The following is a 22,259-nucleotide window of genomic DNA, read 5'->3' as shown; positions in this document are numbered from 1 at the left end:
TTAGATTTACTTTAATTATTTTGATTGTTCATTTTTTCAATTCTTCAATTCTATCTTCAATTCTTCTAAAATTGGCTTTGTTCTTCTTTTTCTAGATGTTGAGTTGTAGTTTATTCCAATAGCTGCCTTTTCATTGTTTGTCTTTGTTCCCTGATATAAACACCAAGGGTCTTGTTCAACCAGGCAATGACCCAGCTAACATGAAATCACATCATATGTATTTCTGGTTTAAGCCAATGGATATTACAATTTGGTTGGCTAAATCCCCAAACCTTCAGTCCATCCTTGTTTATTTTCAGTAACTAGTGGATACCTTTTAATGGGGTATACCACATGAAAGTGAAGACTGGACATTTGGTCAGAAGACTCAGATGGTTCTCCATATTCCTTAAAGGCAATGTAGGAGTCTCCTCCCAGTTATCTGTCTTTGACTCTTAATCGATCCTATCAGAAAATGTTAAAATATTAAATAGTAAATCTGGTGAGCTATCTTAATATGCTGTAATTTGTTTACATTTATACAAATAGCTAAAACAGACTGGTAAGAAATTATGTTTTAAAGGAACATAGTAGACATACTCTGTTTTTTATAATGGTTGGCACAAGTCTAGAAAAACAGAACTTATAAATTCCAATATATTTCATCCTTTTACAAAAACATCATCAGGGAGTGGAGAGGATAGGTTGAAACATTAACTTAATATTTCAACCTATCATGCATTTACTTGCTTGTGTCTCAGTCACAACTGAGTAAACAGAAGAATACACTTAAATTGTACATATTTGGTCTAATGTATTAAAATTAAGAACTTTTATTGCTACAAGACCATAAGATATAATGATAAAATATACAAAGAGCCAACAAGTTTCACTAACCACTGTCTAACATTTTCAAGGCTGTACTGGTGTGAAAAGAAATGCATCAAGTTACATGAAAAACATACACTTTAGTAACTGTTAGGCCGTTACATTTGATAATTCGTGTTTGATGGCGTGCATGCGTTCGAATGCTTCAGTCAGAATCCGGTACATGACCATGTGTTGTGTAGTTTTTCGCATATTGTAGTTCTGTTAAACTGAGAGAAATGATGAGATTTTTCCATATGTCTTTAAGAATAATAGCTTGATTTCTATTTAATTTATTGCCTGTGGGTAGCACCATAGCTGCTTCTTTGAAAGTTCTTTGTCTGTAGTCATTCTCGATGTAAGGCATAGAACTGTTTTTCCAATCTATAGCGTGATATGATGTTGAGAAATGATGAGCTAAACCAGATGTGATGATTCTATTGTGATTGACGTTCCCCACATGTTACTTTTGTCTTATTTCAAAACTTCTAGAAGTCTGACCAATGTAAGAAAGGCCACACGTGCATGGAATTTCATATACTCCAGGAAATTTGAAGAAATGTACCTCATCTTTGGGTGATCTTAAGATTTGTCTGATCATGGTAGTTGGTTTAAAAACCACTCTGATGTTATGAGCTTTTAACATTCTCGCCAATTTTGTGGAAACTGAATTAATATATGGAATGACAGCTGTGGATACATATTGGGACACCGTAACACGTTGTTGGAGGTTGTCTTTAAATAGCAATTTGTTTAACATGCTAGAAGGGTATCCATTCAGAGATAGAGTGTTAGCTATTTGTGACAATTCTCTCTGTACATCTGCTTCTTTCGAAATAGACCCTAAGGCTCTATTACTACACTTTACATCATTACAAGATCATAACATCAGAGTGGTTTTTAAACCAACTACCATGATCAGACAAATCTTAAGATCACCCAAAGATGAGGTACATTTCTTCAAATTTCCTGGAGTATATGAAATTCCATGCACGTGTGGCCTTTCTTACATTGGTCAGACTTCTAGAAGTTTTGAAATAAGACAAAAGGAACATGTGGAGGACGTCAATCACAATAGAATCATCACATCTGGTTTAGCTCATCATTTCTCAACATCAAATCACGTTATAGATTGGAAAAACAGTTCTATGCCTTACATCGAGAATGACTACAGACATAGAACTTTCAAAGAAGCAGCTGTGGTGCTACACACAGGCAATAATTTAAATAGAAATCAAGCTATTATTCTTAAAGACATATGGAAAAATCTCATCATTTCTCTCAGTTTAAAAGAACTACAATATGCGAAAAACTACACAACACGTGGTCATGTACCGGATTCTGACTGAAGCATTCGAACGCATGCACGCCATCAAACACGAATTATCAAATGTAACGGCCTAACAGTTACTAAAGTGTATGTTTTTCATGTAACTTGATGCATTTGTTTTCACACCAGTATAGCCTTGAAAATGCTAGACAGTGGCTAGTGAAACTTGTTGGCTCTTTGTATATTTTATCATTATATCTTATGGTCTTGTAGCAATAAAAGTTCTTAATTTTAAGAAGAATACACTATCAGAGTTCAAAGGGAACAATGGTCAGCTCTTGTAATTAAAATACAAAGTTATATAACTTATTCATCATTGCAAAAGAAAAAAAAGGTAATTGCAATTAGCTCTTAATTCTAATCCTTGATTCTAATCTCAGCAGAATGCCTCAATCTGTCCAAAATATCTTAACTTGTGTGAGAGAAGAATCTTTTGATGGAGCTTCTATTTTTAATTAGATAAATTTATATCCTGCATAAGAATGGAATGAAATTGAGAAGGCCTATGATTTTGCAGAATCTAAATTTGATGAAACATTCAACAGAATCACAGAGACAAGTTTTGTCTTGAAAAAATATTTGTTGAAGAAGGGTACTATGAATAGAGGCTAAAAGACAGTACCTCTGAAAATACGTTGGGCCTCCCTAGTTTCAAAGAACGGTAAAAAATCAAAATGAGGAAATATGTAAGGTTTGGGTTGTTCAAACATTCCAGAGACTCTACAAGTTTTATCTAGAATTTTTTCTGTCATCAGCAAAACTATGGATAGGATTTAAAGTCAGTGAGAGCAAATCATTCATAAATAGGAGGAAGAAAGTGGGATCAAGTACAGAGCCCTGGGGTAATTCTGTAATGGTGGAGAATATGAGGAGAGGAAGTCATCTAAAACTTCTCCAGCTCGTAATCCAGTTGTGGAAGCCAGATCACAGAATAGTAGTTTGCTTAGTAGTTAGTCAGAAGCACAGATATTTGTGACTGTTTTTGATTTCTGGGTACTTATGGTTAAGCCATATTTTTTTAAGAGTGTGAGCTAACTTTGTGGTGATTTCCTAAAGATCTGATTTGTTTTCTGCTAGATCAATATCATCCATACAACCTGAGATTAGCTTAGCTAACCTCAGTTGGTATGGTCACTTAAACAGAATGGGAGAGGAAAGATTAGCAAAACAAGTGTTCTCTGCCAGGTTGGCAGGAAAAAGACCCAGAAGAAGACCAAGATATAGGTGGATTGATACAGTAAAAAGTGCCTTAGAAGATAGAAATTTAAGATCTGATCATGTTGAAGTCTTTACAGGTAACAGATTGGTTTGGAGGAAAATTGTAGATAGGAAGTTAGTAATGGTGTAATTTTTCATGCAGTACTATCATATCCTGTACACCCTTTGAGGGTATATGTCAGGAATTTGATGATGAACTTCAGATGGTTTATTCTTCTTCCTCTTGCCATCACTCCAATATCACAGTTCTCCAGGGCTTCATTTACAACATATTCAAAGAAGCAGTTAAATAATATTGGTGATAATTCACACGTATGTCTCACTCCATGCTCCATTGGAAAGGAGCATGGAGTGAAGAGTACAGGGATTGAACAACAATCCCTGTACTTTTCTTCTGAAATGATGGTTGAAATTAAGGGGAATTATACCATCATTTCAGAAGAAAAGTACGGGGATTCAATCAGTTGTATTATTTTGTTATCTACTCCATAATGTTGCAGAATTTTGCAAAGGGCATCATGTTAAATAGAATCAAATACTTTCTGTAAGTATATTAGCAGATAAAATTATGTAAGTATATTTCTGCAAATAAAATTATGGCACATCACTTTATTATGTTCTAAGTATTTTTCTCCAATGATATGGAGCATAAATATATTATTATCTGAGATCTCCAGAAAGTCAAGGATTCATTGAGGAAGGCTATAAATCATCCAAACCAGCTGTCATACCTTCCCTTAAATTCATTCACATTAGATGCCCTCACTACCCCTAAAGACAAGCTATTCCACTTACTCACTGCTCAGTGAGAGAAGAACCTAGCACTTACCCCTTTCTTGACTGTGAACAAACTTAACTTCCATGGGTGCTCCGTGTTCTCTCCTCACCATCCATATAATGAAAAATTTCATCAGATGATATCCTATAACACCTATTCAGAAGTTTATAGACCTTTCATCACATCACCCCTCTTTCTCCAAACCAAAGTCTGTAATCTACATGTAAGGCACAATCTGTCCTCATAATCTAAATCCCATAATCTGGATATAATCTTTGTAACTCTTCTTTGCACCAAATCCACTGCCTCTTTATCACCTTGGAACTGGGGAGACCAAATCTGAGCACAGTAATTCAGGTGAGGTCTAATCAAGGCTTTATGAAAAGGCATAAATGACTTCTTTATCCTTGCATGTCAAGGTTCGCTTCAACATCCATCATTACACAAAGATCCCCAGCCTCATCAGTTTCTTGTAGCGTAAGCCCACTAATATGATATGCTGATGGAAATCTCATCACACCAAAGTGCATAACTTTATACTTACTTGCATTGAACTGATAGCTATTTCTGTTTGCACAATTTCCAGCCTATTCAAATCTTGTAAGTGCTGGATATCAGTAGCATGCCTGATTGCCCTACCTATCTTTACATCATTGGTAAACAATTGCACATCTCCTGTCAGACTCTTCCTAACATCATTAATATATAGATTGAACAACAATGGCCCAAGGACTGAACTCTGAAGTACACCTCTGGTCACCTTAAATCTGGTATATTAATACCCACTGTACACCACTTTTTAACATCTGTATGTCAACCATCCATTGATCCAAATCAAGAGTTTATATTCCAATTCCATATTCTCTAGTTTATGCAACAGTCTTTTGTGTGATATCCTATCAAATGCTTTAACAAAATCCAACATATCATAGCATATCCATTCCCTTTATCCAACTCGCTGTAACATTGTTATGAAATATGTTATAAAAATATGGTAATTTGTACTCCTGTTCTTTGGATTCCATTTTTGCTTGGATGGCTGATGAGGCTAATTGTCCTAAAATTACTACACTGTGTGTGTGTGTGTGTGTGTGTGTGCGTGTGTGCGTGCGTGCGTGTGGATTGGGTATAAGAATAATTGAAATCTTGCCAATATTTCAATATTTTGTCCATATCTCAGTGTTCCATACCTGATGTAAATTTTGTGAAGTGCACTAACAATAGGTTCTAACCCCTTCTTAAATAGTTCTGATCAGATATTGTCAATTCCTGCTTTTTCTACTTCTTCCCTAATAATAGGATAATCTCTGTAATCATTGAGACAGTTCCCTCTAAATTTTGTTGGTCCAAGGTATCATCATGCTTGAATTGTTTACTTGAATAATCATACCATATTTGCAATATTTTTTCATGATCCGTAATACTTGATCCATCCTCATCCTCAATTATCCAGCTCTTATTAACAAAAGGTGTTAATTTCTTAATTATCTGATATGCTGTTGTATTACTTATGAAGATTATCCTCAATTTCTTTATATCTCACTTATTTTTTTACAAGCTTCATCTCCTTTTTAATCTGTCTATTCAGATAATTATACTGTTGATTATTATTTCCAATATTTGTGTCTGCAAAGAGTTTGAATGTGTTTAAAACACGGTATGATGTGTGTGATAAAAGGACCTCCCAGATGAGTCTTTGACTCCATGAGGTCTTGGGGTGGTAATAATAATAATAATAATAATAATAATAATAATAATAATAATATGCAAAAGTGGTTGTAATCTTCTCTACTGATCATAAACCTTGGATACCCAACATTTCTTGGGTATCCAAGGTTTATTGATACCGCATTCTTTTCCTAGGATATTTTCAGCTACTTCAATGACTATCCTTGAAAACTGTTGGTAAGAAGCATCAGGATCAAGAGTCAGCATGGATTTCATAAATAGGAGAAGAAAAATTTCTTTTAAACAGTTCTTTAGTCATATTTAATTTGAGTAAGATTAAAATTTGAGTTGTGTAAGGTTAAACTTTTGTCATCTTATTTTTCTTATGACTAAATTATGGTCATTTCCAATATCATCACATGGGAAGGATCTAGTTTTTGCTGAGCTTATACAGATTTCAGATTTAGTTTTAATATGTATGTAATCACTTAGGTTATGAGTTCTTCCATTTGAAGAGATTTGGGTTCATTTTCGTAATCTTTTATTTGGGAAAAGTGTGTTGGTTATGGTGAGATCATTCTGCAAAGCAATGCTATCGGTTTCATACCCCATGTCATTTGTTTCTTCTAATCCAGAAGGGTTGACAAAGGGGAAAAGAATTCCTTCCTTCCTATAAGTCTTCTGATTTTTTGTATTCCAATTCTCCATGTACAGAAAGTCTTTCTGATGTTACATGATCAGGTTATTGATTTGGTCATAAAAGAGATCCACTTCCTGATCATCATATGAGGCTGTTGGTGCATATACTGGTATAATACCTAGTCTAGCCATAAATACTGTTACAACATGAACAGCGCATAAACCTTTAATCTATCAGTAAATCATTTAGATTTACATACAAACCACATGTATAACGTGCATATAGCAACACTCAATGTTCGAAATTTACTCTGTTTTTCCTTCACATATGCCTGAAGTCTGTGAGGCCACATATTGATGGTAGCACGCACAATGTCCAATGGAAATACTGCCAATTCTCGCTCCACATCCACATTCAAGCAGGCGATGTGGGGGTATCATTTCTTGCAGGCTACTCTCTCTCTCTCTCAAGCTCCAACCACTATTTGAAGTCCAATGGATTCAGATAAGGACTTTCCGGCAGCCAATCAGATGGTGGTGATATGTGGTCAGGCACATTTGCCTCCGACCACTGTCCTGCTGGAAAGTTCACTGCCTAATGTGAAACAAGATGTTATTCAGGGTCCATACCACAGTGTCTTGATACACTTTGGTGGAGGTGGAGGTAGAGCATCGTAGACCTGTTCTTTGGTGGTCAGAACTTCTGTATCATTATCAAATGCACCTATTTTTCATAACAGCACCTCACAAGTTTGGCAGCCCTGTTATTTCAACACGCTAAAAAACCACTTGGGGTCAGTAGGATGTTTGTATATTGGACTATTAACCCCGAGTGTTTTTTAGCATGTTGAAAATAACAGGACTGCATTCCAAACTTGTGAAGTGCTATTACGTTACATGTTTTCGTAATCTCCCCACTGCATGTTAACCTGAACAGCTAGACCTCTCTCTTTACTGATAAACAGGTGAAGGTTGGCTGCACACAGCTGCACTAACAGAACCAGGTTTGTGATTCTGTGGGCAGCACATGGGTGTGCAGAAGTCGTAACAGTATTTATGGCAAGACAGTGTAGATATATTTAGTAGTTTATCCTTTAATCTTACTACTACAAGTCTATTATTCACAGGTTTAAAGTCTATGATAGTGATGAATATTCTTTTGGATCAAGAAACCAACCCCTTCACCAATGATGGGGTTAGTTCATGGCAAGCTCGTTCTTATTGCAGAATGTTGACATGATCACATTGATATAATGATTTAACATTTCGTGTTCCAATCATAAACCTGTTTCTCAGATGAAATGCAAGCTTAAATATCTTTATATTCATTGAAAGGTCACTGTCACCAGTAGCACATTTTTCATCTTTCCTGGTGTCTCAAAAGATGAAATGGTCCTTGCTTGACCAGGCAATAACCAAGCCAGAATGACATTGTATGAGGTTTCCTTCATATCTGTCTAGCAGGTAATTAAGGACAGGTGGTACCCATCTACTCTCCTGTCTTTGCCTGCAAGCATTTAGCTGGACAAAGTGGAGCAAACCTTCATGCCTAGGGTGACTCTACTAGGAGCACATATATGAATACTCTCAATGTGATTCACTTGTTCCATCCAGTGTCGACACTCTACCATGATGAATGCCCTCTATAGCAACTTATTTTTCCATTATAACTGCTTATTTTCACTGTTTATCCATTTCATTAAGACCTTATTTATTTGTTTAACTCTTGATACATAAATGTACACAGTATCTTTTTTATATGTTCTTTTATTTTATCAATCTCAGCACATTACTAATTAACTTATTTTGCAGTTTGTTATCCCATTCTTCTGATGTAAGCTATGAAACATGAAACTTCAATTTTCATGTTTCACAGACCGAACTTGTGATCAATCTCATTTACACCACACAAAAGAAGTTATATTGATATTGAACAGAATTTATGTTTGAAACCAACCATAAACTAATATGTCACTCAACCATGCAAAACTAATTTTAAGAACAATAATTATAATTTCATGTCTCTGTTCACTGGATCAGATTTTCATGCTTCTTTGCTTTCAAGAACAGTTATGGCTTTTACTTACAGTGAACGAGAACTACCACATCCCCTTACTTTATTAAATAACAAATATAATAAGCTTGACAACAGCAAGCCAAATTTTGAAATCTGATCATGTCATTCTCTCCTGCTCCAAATAAAAATAAAATTAATAAAAAAATTAAAAAAATAAAGTAAAATGAGGTATATACAGGTAACTCTTGTTATATGTGAGGATTGCATTCTCAGAATCACTGTGTAAAACGAGAGGCGGATTGTAACATTTGAATAATAGAGATAGCATTCTCAAATGAGCAAGATTCTAATCTTTCAAGATTAATTTAATTGAAAATGCACCTATTTTTCATACATATTTTGCATGTTCTTAAAATTAGTTTTTCATTAATAAATAAAGTAATTCTACATTTCTAAGCTTAGTATATCATGCAACTCTCCAGAAAAATATTCACTGAAAATCAGTGATTAATGCCATCCAGCCCTCCTTCTTATTATTACACCCTTAATGGAGTCAATAGACTCATTGTGGAAGGTTTATTCAACTGACAACATACAGAATCATAACTTCCAGCTGAACAACAGCTCTATATGAACAGAATTATCAACATAGAAAAAGCAGTTCAAGGAGCACATGGAAATGTCTAAGACTATTCAAAGGACAAGACAACAACATATCGCTTCTCTTTCTCCTATCAACCAAACTCTGCAATCCATATTTCTTTATCCTCTTTCCAGCATTCCAAAGTCCTGACATTGTCTTTGTCACTTGCCTCTAGACCCTCTTCAATGTCTCCACATCACAATGAAAACCAGGTGACTAGATCTGAGCACAAAAGTTCAAGTGTGGTCTGACCAATGCCCTTTACAGTAGCACTATACTTTTGCTATCCAAAAAAATAGGCAAATTTGCCTTTATGCATTTCTTTATTATTATTATTACTGTATGGGCACCTCCATGGAGTCCAAAAACTCATCACAAGAGATCCAAACTATCCACACAATCTATCCTACCTCTCCTTGAATCCATTAACAGATAAAACACTCACAACTGATTCCACTCATTCACAACTCTCCAAACAAACAATCTAGTCCTCACACCCCTACTAACCACCTTCATTCAACTTTCATGGATGAACTCTTGTTCTGGCCCCTCTAGTCAAGTGCTACAACATTTCTCCTGCATCAATCCTATAAAATCCTTTAAGTAACTTAAATGTTTCTATCATATCCTCTCTTTTTCTGCTATCAACCAACTTATGCAATCCACACACAATGTCAATATATCCTCAAAGGGAACATTCCACACACCACTCACCATCTTGGTTGCTCACCACTGAATCATCTCCACTGCTCCCTCATACTCAAGAAACATAGGAGACCAGACCTGAGCACAGTAATCCAAGTGTGGATGTATCAAAGCGTTATAAAGTGGAATAACAATTTCCTTATCTCTACTTCTTAGTGTGCTCTTCAATAGCCAAGTAATTTTATGGGCTACTTTAGCAACCTTAACAATATGTCTTCTAAACTTTAATCATCTATCTGCCCCTAAATCTCTAGTTTCATCTATTTCCTGGACTATAGTTCCATTAATGTGGTACACAGCTTGTAATCTATTTATCCCAAAATGCATAACTTTACATTTATCCACATTAAACTGACCCATTATCTTTTGCCCGATACTGACAGCCTATTTAAATTGTCTTGCAAGCTCTCCACATCACCTTGATCATTAGTATTCTACCTAATTTTGCATCATCAGCAAACAACTGAATAGTTCCTTTCAGGTTATTTCCTATATCATTCATGTAAAAATTAAACAGTAGTGATCCGAGAACTGAACCTTGTGGCACTCCACTAGTCACCTGTTTTTGCCTGGATTCTACCCCTCCATATATCATATCACTTTTTGATATCTATCCAGCAGCCACCTTCTTATCAACATAACCAGTGTCATATCCATCCCCATTTGTTCTAATTTGTGTATCAGAGTTCCATGTGATATTCTGTCAAAATCCAGTAGAAATGTCACATAGCCATTTCCTTTATCCAACTCAGCTGTTATAATAAAAACTTAGTAAATTATTAAGGCATGACCGACCCTTCACAAACCCATGTTACCCCTCATACAGTATCATATTCTTATCCACCCGTTTTTGAATTCTCTTTTTGAGCAATTTCCCCACGTACTTTTACTACCATTACTGAGATACTGATTGGTCTATAATTTTCTACTGAAGTCTTAGAACCTCCCTTATGCAAGGGAATTTCCCTCTTTCCACTCCCTTGGAACTCTACTACAGATGAGACTTAGTCATTTCAAGTTCCCTTGCACTTTCTTGCAAAACCCAAGCTGATATCCCATCTAATCCCAAAGATGCATTTACATTGAGATTCTGCAATATCCTAAGAACTTCCAATTCATCTGCCTCTGTTTCCACATCAATCTGTCACATATGTTACAGCAATCACCCCATTTGGATGATATACCCTTGCAAAGTGGTTGCTCATAACTCAACCATTTTATCTGTGTCTGTTATCTCGTCACAATCAGCACTCTTTAAAGTTAGCCTTCCACAGTCATTCTTCTTCTTACTTGCCACATGGGATTTAATTTGGCCTGCTCAACCAAATTCTTCTCATAATCTGATTTTGTCTTCTTTCCCATGCTCATGAGTTTGCTGGTCACCTTTCTCCTTATATACTCTCCACAGCATTTTCTACTTCTAAAGCTCATGCTTAATGAAATTATTCATCCATCTAACTCCTACCTGATTAAATCTCCTTACCTTAGGTAAACAATTTAATATTGCTTCCTCAAAATTACCTTAACTATCTTCCATGAACAACTAACATTCTTCCTTTGTAGGTTTTATGCTATGGTACAGATTTTAGTTTCCTCCTAAGCTTGTCATAATCACTTGCCTTGTAGTTCCACATATACCCCTTCTTGACAGAGTATTCCTTATGTTTTACAATTTCCAGTCAAGACAGCAATGTGATCTTCAGCTGCTGCCTTGCTAGTCATGTTGAGACTGTAGAAAGCATAGTGACTCATAGCAATCAAGCTGCCCACAGTTTTCAGCAAAAGGCATTGGTCACTTTCACCAATCAGAGGCAATATGGCCACCTTGGATCACATGCTGCCCGAAGTAATTATCTCTCAGTAAGTGTATAAATTCCATTTCCATCCTGCCATGTGATCTTTCTTCCTTCCAGTCTATATCTCCATAGTTGAAGTCCCCCATAACTCAATCTGCATTCATTGTACTAATTTGCCAATGCACGTCTTCCAGATCATCCATGGAATCCCCCCCCCCCCGGCCTACAGCAGTAATCAACTGTATATTTTGCCTTACTGGCCTTGATCTCACACTAGACTGCTCCAAAAGAACAGCCATCCTCTTGCTTATCTCCTGTTCTTCTTGTCTGCAATTCATCTTCTATCATTAGCAGTACCCCTTAGTACACACTGGTTTTCTAAGTGATACACCATGAGAGGACTTATTCTGTAATCCTGAAATGCCTCCCAAATGCAATGCAGAGATCTTTGTTGGCTTTAAACATAGGCACCATCTTCTCTTTAACAGATATGTAGGTACAACTGGATATAAACTTTCCACACAGTCCAGTGTCATCTAAGTTAAACACCTGCTTCTGTGTGTAACTTCCTTCTGCTATCATTTATTTGAAGAAATCATGAAATTCTTTAGCAGCAATGCGATCATCAGCTGCAGCCTCACTAGTCATGTTGAGACTGTGGAAAGCATAGTGACTCATAGCAATCAAGCTACCCACAGTTTTCAGCAAAAGGCATTGGTTGTTTCTCATCTTTTTTTCAGATCTTCATTTATTTGTTTATTTATTTATTATTATTATTATTAAACAAGACCTCATGGAGTCAAAGACTCATCTGAGAGGTCCTTTTATCACACACACACATCTCATCATATCGTGTCTTAAACACACTCAAACTCCTTGCAGACACCACACTCTCAGGCAAGGCATTCCAATCATTCACAACTCTGCACGAAAAAAACCTGCCTCTCACTCCCCTACTCACACCCTCTTTATACAGTTTCCAGGGATGACTTCTGGTTCTCCCCTGATCTCCCACTATTCTCTGTAGAACTTCTCCACCATTGATCTTATAACAACCCCTTACCAACTTGTAAGTCTCTATCATATCTCCCCACTTCCTTCTCTCCACTAAACTCTGCAAATTACATCTTCTCAATCTTTCCTCATACTCAACATTCTAGAGGTCAGAAACAACCTTAGTCAGTCGCCTTTGGACCCTTTCCAACATCTCTTCATCCTTCTGAAAAGCCGGTGACCAAATCTGGGCACAATAGTCCATGTGTGGCCTAATCAAAGCCTTATACAATAGAACAAGAATCTCCCTTCTTCTACACGTCATTGTCCTCTGCATCATTCCCAGAAGTCTTTGTGTTGTCTTCACAATTTTGGCTATGTGTCCCGTAAATTTTAGATCCTTATCCACTATCACCCCCAGATCTCTTATTTCCTCTACTTCCAACAATATATTCTCACCAAGCATAAATTCTGCATTCCCATCTTTGTTTTCCAAATTTTAAAACCTTACATTTTGTAACACATTGAACTCACATCCCCATTTGCTTGCCCAATCACTCAATTTATTCAAGTCTTCTTGCATTTACTTATTTTTTTAATAATCAAAACAAGGATTATAAAATCAACGAGCTATTGTGCTCATCTAGAACAGGCTTTGACAAACATCCATGCCCAAGGTGGGATTTGAATCCACAACCTGTTGTTTGGAGAGTGGGATGCTATACAATACTGCATAGACCAATAAGGCACTATAGACACAAAATGGACACTTAGCACAGTGTTAACAAGATGTATGCAGGGAAGTTTTCTTGACCTTGGATAAGAAACAGCAATAGTCCTTATGTACTGAAATTAAATTGCGTATATAATGTAAGTTACCTGTATTTATGCTTGCAATACAGCAAAGACTAAATCATAGGATAAAATTTTTAGATTTAAACATCTAAACTTTCCATGGAATGAAGAAGTAAAGAAGTTTGATTGCAGTAGCTCCAGATAGGACCATGTGTATATAAAAAAACAATGAGACAAATGTTTTGCTATAGAGTGAACTCAGTATAGAGAACTTGTAGGGACCACAGAAATAGTCTGTTATAGTGAGCAAGTTTGTTTATAATAGCAAACTGTATATATAATTCTATTATCTATAATAATCATCAACTAAACAACTAAAAAGAAAACAACTATAAGAGCCCAAAGAAATTAATACACTTTTCAAAATTATGTGTGAAAACTCAAGCCTACTTTAAGATCTCGGTGTACCACATTACTCTGATGGCAGTGATGGACACTTTCCAGAATCTGCTGAATGCAATGACTGGAAAACAACAAAAGTTATAAGGTCATAAAAATTCCAATTTCCTCAATTAATTATCTTTAGAATATTTAGTGTTTATAAATTACGACTGAAAATTAAAATAAATTTCCATGTATTATTCCAAATATATTACCAATATATTTTCTGACATAATAAATGCAGCTACAGCATGTCTTTTGCACTTTAAATTTATGGAGGAATTTAATCTAGAAACCATGTATAGGTTGTGGATAATTTGTGGTTCTTGAATTTATACTTCAACATAATATTTTAACATAGTTTGTTAGTCTTTACAAAGTGGCTGAATAATGGATGCCCTGCAGTTCAGTTTGCTGATGCATTAGTACCCATAAATTAAAGATGCCAAGAAATTATATTCTTGGTTTCATCCTTTATCCAAGCATAAGCAAACAAAGTTTACATGCGAAGTCACTTCATGACTAGGCAACTTGCATATAGAGACCAATGACTTCACATCAATTGCCTTATTATTACATAATGCAAAGCACATATCCTTACAGATATGTATAAAGGCTATGCATTATGGGAAGGGCCACTACCCAGACCGGTTTCAACCTTTAGTGAGATCTCATCAGTGGGAGCAAGATCAAGAAGTGGTAGCAAGGTTAAAGTAATGCAGAAGTCATATTTCCATATACAAGTAGTCAAAAGGCATCACACCTTATTGTTGAACGTTTTTTCACTTGGTTATATTATAAATTAAAGATGCCAAAAAATTATATTCTTGGCTTAATCCTCTATCCAAATGTAAGCAAACAAAGTCTACATGTGAAGTAAGTAAATTCACAACTGGGCTACTTGAGGTAAATTAAAGTGAGATATATTAAACCTCTCCAAAGACTCTGCATGCTACAAGATCACCTTAAATCTCACTGAGTGACCATAAATGATCACTACTAAACTCACTGAAAAGAATTATATCATCAGAGGAAAACTCACATAAAATGCTTTATTAGCATAAACACATTGACCTGTAGTTGTTCTATATTCTTTTGCTATAAGAATAAACAAATAAATAAAGCATAGAATTTTTACCTTAGTATCACAGACATTGTCATTGCAAGATCACAATATGGTAATTAAACATCAACAGATAATTATAAAAAGTGACATCTAAGTAGCTAATGTTTTTCTTAACTATAAGTATTTAAGTATACAGCAATCCATTGATTAATGCACCTAATGTGTTCTTTAAAACAGACGCATTAATTGAAAACGCAGTAATCGAATATAATAACCTATGGGAGAAAGTATAATTTATAGTTCAAATTTCTTTCTTGATCCTTAATTTTTTTTTTTTTTTTAATAAAAGAATTAGGGTATGTCTCAGGGTCAAGTTAAAGGAAAACCATGAAGCTAAAAGACAATAAAACATATTCAGAATATAAATTTATTATTATTATTATTACCACCCCAAGACCTCATGGAGTCAAAGACTCATCTCGGATGTCCTTTTATCACACACATAGCTCATCATATCATGTTTTAAACACATTCAAACTCTTTGCAGACATGACATTCTCAGGCAAGGCATTCCAATCACTCACAACTCTGCACGAAAAAAACCTGCCTCTCACTCCCCTACTCACACCCTCTTTATACAGTTTCCAGGGATGACCTCTGGTTCTCCCCTGATCTCCCACTATTCTCTGTAGAACTTCTCCACCATTGATCCTATAACAACCCCTTACCAACTTGTAGGTCTCTATCATATCTCCCCTCTTCCTTCTCTCCACTAGACTCTGCAAATTGCATCTTTTCAATCTTTCCTCATACTCGACATTCCAGAGGTCAGAAACTACCTTAGTCAGTCTCCTTTGGACCCTTTCGAACATCTCTTCATCCTTCTGAAAACTCGGTGACCAAACCTGGGCACAATAGTCCATGTGTGGCCTAATCAAAGCCTTACACAACGGAACAAGAACGTCCCTACTTCTACACGTGAGTGTTCTCCGCATCATTCCCAGAAGCCTTTGTGTTGTCTTCACAATTTAGGCGATGTGTCCCCTAAATTTTAGATCCTTATCCACTATCACTCCCATATCTCTTATTTCCTCTACCTCCACAATATATTCTCACCAAGCATAAATTCTCCATCCCATCTTTGTTTTCCAAATTTTAAAACCTTACATTTTCCAACACTGAACTCACATCCCCATTTCCATGCCCAATCACTCAATATATTCAAATATTCCTGTAACGCCATAACATCTTCACTACACTTCGTGGTTCATCCCAACTTTGCATCATTTGCAAACAACTGAATATCTCCATCCAAATCTTCACCTATATCACTGGACCTAAAACAGACCCCTGAGGCACTCCACCAGTGACTTTCCTATTCCTGGATATCGCTCCCCCATACACAACTTGTTGATACCTATCAGATGGCCAGTCTCCAATCCAATGCACCAATCTAATATCCATTCCCATCTGCTCTAGTTTGACTGTCAACCTATCATTAGGTACTCTATCACAAGCTTCTGCAAAATCTAAGTATATTCTGTGTATCCTTTTTCTCTGTCCAAGGAAGCAGTCACTTTATTGTAATTATTATTATTATTATTATTCCGAGCAACTCCAAGGAAACGACAGACTCATCGAGGGAGGCCCTAACATCATGTCAAGAACAACTATTCGACATTTACACAGTATCTATCATACCTTGCCTTGAATTCATTCACGGTCGTAGCACCCACCACAGACTCTGGCAGCTTATTCCGCTCATTCACCACTCTCCAAGTAAAAAACCTAGCTCTAAAACCCCTGCTAACCACATTCTTGCCCAGCTTCCATGTATGGCCCCTAGTCCTCCAAACCAGAATCCTATTTTCCAAAATATCTATTGGATTAATCTTATAGTAACCCTTCAGTAATTTGAATGTCTCAATCATATCACCCCTTTTCCGCCTATCAACCAATTTTTGCAACCCACAAATCTTCAACCTATTCTCATAAGGTTCATTCCACAGACCTGCTATCATCTTGGTCACTTGTCTCTGGATCCTCTCCACTTCCTTCCCATCACGAAGAAACCATGGCGCCCATAACTGGGCACAGTAGTCCAGATGGGGTCTTATCAAGGCTCGATACAGAGGAACAATAACTTGTTTGTCTCTGCATGTTAAAGTATTTTTCAGAAGCCAAGTGATTTGATGAGCTGATTTAGCCACTTTTGCAATGTGCCCCCTAAACTTCAATTCCCTATCCACCAACACTCCCAAATCCCTGGCCTCATCAATCTCCTGGAGTACGGTTCCACCAATGTGATATACTGCTGCTATTCTTTTCACCCCAAAATGCATAACCTACACTTTGCCACATTAAATTGACATCCATTTTTCCTAGCCCAGTCCTCCAAACTCTCCAAATCATCCTGTAAAATTTTGACATCCTGTGCACTCACAATTGCTCTACCCAAATTTGCATCATCAGCAAACAAGTGAACACTTCCTCTCAGATCCTTTCCTATATCATTGATGAACAAATTGAAAAGTAGTGGTCCAACAACAGAGCCGTGCGGCACACCACTAGTCACAAGCCATCTTTTAGACTCAACTTCTGAATAAACTACTCTCTGGTATCTCTCCATCAACCACCCTCCTATCCATCTCACCAACCCTATATCCATCCCCATTTGCTCCAGTTTACTGATTAGGGTTCCGTGTGGTATCCTGTCAAAGGCCTTGGCAAGGTCCAGTAGAATCACTGTAAAATCATTACCCTTATCCAGTTCAGCCGTCACTGTGTTACAAAACGTGAGCAAGTTACTGAGGTATGATCTAGGTATGATCTACCCTTCACAAAACCATGTTGTCCCCTATACAATATCCCATTTTCATCTATCCAATCCTGTATTCTTTTCTTGACTAATTTCTCTAAGACCTTGACAACGTTTCCTGAAATGCTAATCGGTCGGTAATTTACAACAGCAGTCTTGGAACCAACTTTATGCAGTGGAACTATTTTCCCTTCTTTCCACCCCCTCGGGATTAACCCAGACCCGAGACTCAAATTAAACAAAATGGTCAAGGTTACTGACAATTCTTTAGCCGCTTCTCGTATGACACGAGCTGGTATACCATCCAATCCCACAGATGTATTGACATTGAGGTTATGAAATAGACTACTCACCTCCACTTCACTCACCACAATTCCCGTATAATCTATTGGTTCATTCATTTCTGCAATGTCACTACCTGGATGATATATTCTTGCAAAGTGCTCACTCAGTAACTCAACTATATTAACTGATTCAGTTACCTTCCTATCATCGGCATTCTTTAAAATCATTCTGCCATATACATTTTTCCTTTTACTTGCAACATATCGAAAAAACTGTTTCTCTTTAGCCTCAATGGATTCTCTTTAGCCTCCATGGCCAATGTTCTTTCGTAATCCTTTTTTGCTTTTCTTACCACACTCGTTACCCTTCTGGCCTGCGCTTTATACCGTTCATGTGCCTGCCGGTCACCTTTCTCCTTAAATTCCCTCCATAGTTGTTTCTTTTTTTTGCAGCTCAAGCTTAATGGTGTTATTCATCCATTTAACCCCTACTTGATTTATTATTCGGACTCTAGCTATACAGTCAGCCATTGCTTCATGCAAACACTTCTTAACTGCCTCCCATGCACTATCAACTTCTAGTCCTTGCAGTTGTACTTGCCATGGCACTGAACCAATCAAACTCCTAAGCTTGTCATACTTTCCAGCCACTACAAATATGACCACATTGCCACCGATTGGTGGCAATGTGGTCATATTTGTTACTGCCAAATCCTCAGATGTAACTACTAGGTCAAGCACTCTCTGACCCCTAGTATTTTCCATTACATGCTGTTGCAGATAGTTATCCCTTAATAACCGCATAAAATCCTATTCCGTCCTCCCATGTGTCCTCTCCTCACTCCAATCGATACGACCATAGTTGAAATCTCCCATAATAATTACCCTCCTTCCACTCATTTCTTCTATTTGCTTGTGCATACTGTCTCCACCATCTTTTCCATCACCTGGTCTATAGCAGCACCCAATTGTATATTTTGTTCTGTTAGCCACAATCTCACACTAAATGGCCTCAAATGTGCTCTTTTCTCAATCCTGCAATTCAACTTCTATTCTCCTTGGCTGCAGCTCATCAGCTATCATCAACAATACTCCTCCCCCATTTTATTCTCCCTGTCATTTCTGAACACACTATACCCATCACATTCAATCCCACTAGCTATATCATCTACAGTTAGCTATGATTCACTAATGCCAATAACCTGTGATCTGAAAGTGCCAACCATGGTTAAAAACTCTTCCTTCTTGTTCCTAATACTCCTAGCATTAGTGTACATGAATTTAAGACCCCCATTAGCCTCATCGCTACTTTGATGCCTTATATTAACTATCCCATTCTGATTTGTTGTCCTTATTCGCTCGGGTATATTATACTCATTCATACATTCAACTGCCTCCCTAAGGTCTGTATATCTACTCCCCCCCCCCACACTTAATAAATCTAGTTTTCCTGATTTTGCACATCCACTACATTCAGCAACACTTTTTCCAAGTCTCCTTACACCGTATCCATTCAAATGCAAGCCATCCATCTTATATAGATCCTTTTGCCCATCGAACTCACTGCACATGTCCACAAATTCCACACCACTCGTCATACATAACCCACGCATAAAGTCATTTGCAATTATGGCCCTCCTTTTAAACATTTCACTGTCATACCTTGGCAAAAGACTAATCATCCTAATTCTCTCACTCTTTTCTTTTGCTACCTCAAACAATTCATTCAGGTCCACTATCATTTCTCCATTTTATCTCCTTTCAAATCATTCATACCTGCCACAACAATCATTTCTTTCACCCCTTCCTTCTGCTCTCTAATAGACTCAGTTACATCCTTTATGGTCGCACCAGGTTGGTACGATTTTGTCAAATCCTCCGCTAACACACCTTGTACTAAGGAGTCTCCATGCAGCACTCTCTCCTTCATTTTGTTTACATTCACACTCATACGCTTATTTTTCCTATCATACTTTTTATTATTGGCTGGTACACTCAGTCAACTTTTGTTCAGACGCACTAGCTGCCACTTTACCCTTTGTATCGCTCCGCTCAATAAAGCGATCTCACTCATAGCATCTATCTCATCTTTTTTATTCTCTGTAAAACCATTAATTTGCTCTGAATTAATACCATCATTCACACGTTCTATATTCACGCCCTCACAGTTCTCTGGCCATTTCTCGCCATTTCTTGTCATATCACTGTTTTCTTCATTCTGAAGTTTGACAAAAATATCACATTCACTATCTAAAATACACTTTAATTCCTCATTCTCCTTACATTTTCTACACATTCACTCCTTTATTATCATCTAACCATATTCCGACCACTCTCCGCAAAGCGTACATTTCGCAGATAGTACACTGAATCATCTCTTTTATATTACCATTATTGAATAAAGATGGCGAACCATCATTACTGGTCGCCATTTTCCTTTGTACGGGAGCTATACTCACTTAACGTATTTTAACAAATTATAAAATGAAACACCAAAAACACACAAACAGACACACTAAGATATGCAAGGCAAACAAAAACTATGTAAAATTCAAGTAAATTTATCAATGATAACTTAAAATAACACTTATCTTATCAGGAGCTCATGACAAACACAAACGACTACGAATCCCTCTAGCGACCACTGCGAGTAAGTAGATTACTAAAACATGACCTCCCTTTAGCAAATCCATGCTGTCCATCAAAGATAATACCATTGTTATCAACCCAACTCTGGATCCTAGTTCTTGCAAGCTGCTCCAACAACTTAACCAGAACACCTGACACACAGATAGACCTATAGTTTGATGCTTGAGTTCCGATCACCTCCTTTATGAAGTGGCCCAATCTTGACCTCCTTCCACTCCTTAGAAACTTGACCAAGTGCAAGACTCGTATTAAAAAAATATGTCAAGGCAGGTGTCAATTCCCTGTCACATTCCTTCAGACTACGTGGTGATATATTATTAAGTCCTACAGCCTTATTAACATCTAGTTTACTCAACTCCCCATACACCTCTTGCTCACCTACAGTCAGTCTCTCCTCCCCATCATCAACTGCTCTCAATCCCTCCATGAAGTCACATTAACAAGATTGAAAGATCTTTATGACTTGCTCATTAAGTATCTCCAAAACATATTCTGCATCAGCTGTCTTTATACCATTTTCTCCAATCAATATCATCCTTCCATAATTATTCTTTCTTTTGCTGGCTACATATCGAAAGAACTCCTTAGGATTCTTTTTGGCTTCATTAGCCAACTGTGTTCATACCTCTCTTTAGCTACCCTCACCAACCAACTCACCCTCCTTGCTTGGTCTTTGTAGACCTCATGGAATTGGTTATTTCCATGAGGTCTACAAAGAACTTCCAAATAACCATCACCTTTTTCTCTGTATCGCATGCTTAATATCTTTATTCATCTATCTCACACCCATCTTATTTAACCTTCTCACCCTTGGAATACATTTAAACATTGCATCTATAAACTGTTTTTGAAAATTCCCCAAGCTGCATTGATCTATTTTCCAGCTAACTCCTCATTCCACACTACACCTGCAAGCTGTCTCCTCTGAGCTCTTCATAATCACCCCCCCCCTTGTAGTGCCAAATATACCATTTTCTCATAGAGGTCCTCACACTGCTGGCAACCACCCAGGTAATCACCTCATGGTCACTCTCACCAATTGGTGGATGATTTGACACCTCATTTATAATTACATCCTCTGATGAGATGACCAAATCCAAGACCCTCAATCCTCATGTGCCCTCTGTTACATACTGCCTGAGATAGTTATCCCTCAAAAACTTAAGAACCTTATTTTCTTTACTTCCAGTTGCTATCTCATCATTCCAGTCTATATTGTCATAATTAAAATCACCCATAATGATCACTCTTTTCTTATTCATTTGGCTAATTTGATTGTAAATTTCATTATCACCACCATCCACATTACCTAGTCTATAACAAAATCCCACAAAGTATATGATTCTATTCACCTCTATCTCACACCATACTCAAAACCACTGGCACTATTTCACTCTTGCATCTCTACGTTATATGGACATAACTCTTTCTCTAACATCAATAGCACTCCTCCTCCCTTTTTACCCCTTCTGTCCTCACGAAACACATCATACCCTTCCATCTCTATTCCTGTCAGGATGTCATCCTCTTCCAACCATGTCTCACTTATTCCAACAATCTTTAGGGGAACAGA

The 22,259-nt window shown here is 37.0% G+C and overlaps 1 protein-coding gene across 1 annotated transcript in view; it reads right to left on the bottom strand.

Moving 5' to 3' along the window:
- LOC150096303 (calcium/calmodulin-dependent protein kinase type II alpha chain-like) overlaps positions 1-22,259 on the bottom strand; it is a 736,535-nt gene that overhangs the window by 456,518 nt on the left and 257,758 nt on the right. The window contains exon 6 of the mRNA XM_090409027.1: positions 13,879-13,951. Within this exon, the coding sequence (XP_090265153.1) occupies positions 13,879-13,951 (73 nt within the window). The remainder of the gene's footprint in view (positions 1-13,878; positions 13,952-22,259) is intronic.

This window comes from Typopeltis vanoorti, chromosome 19, assembly GCF_054136105.1.
Source record: "Typopeltis vanoorti isolate ZY-2024b chromosome 19, IOZ_Tvanoo_1.0, whole genome shotgun sequence".
Classification (NCBI taxonomy): domain Eukaryota; kingdom Metazoa; phylum Arthropoda; class Arachnida; order Uropygi; family Thelyphonidae; genus Typopeltis; species Typopeltis vanoorti.
Note: the sequence above shows the minus strand (reverse complement) of the source record. Positions and strands in the feature narration are given on the sequence as shown.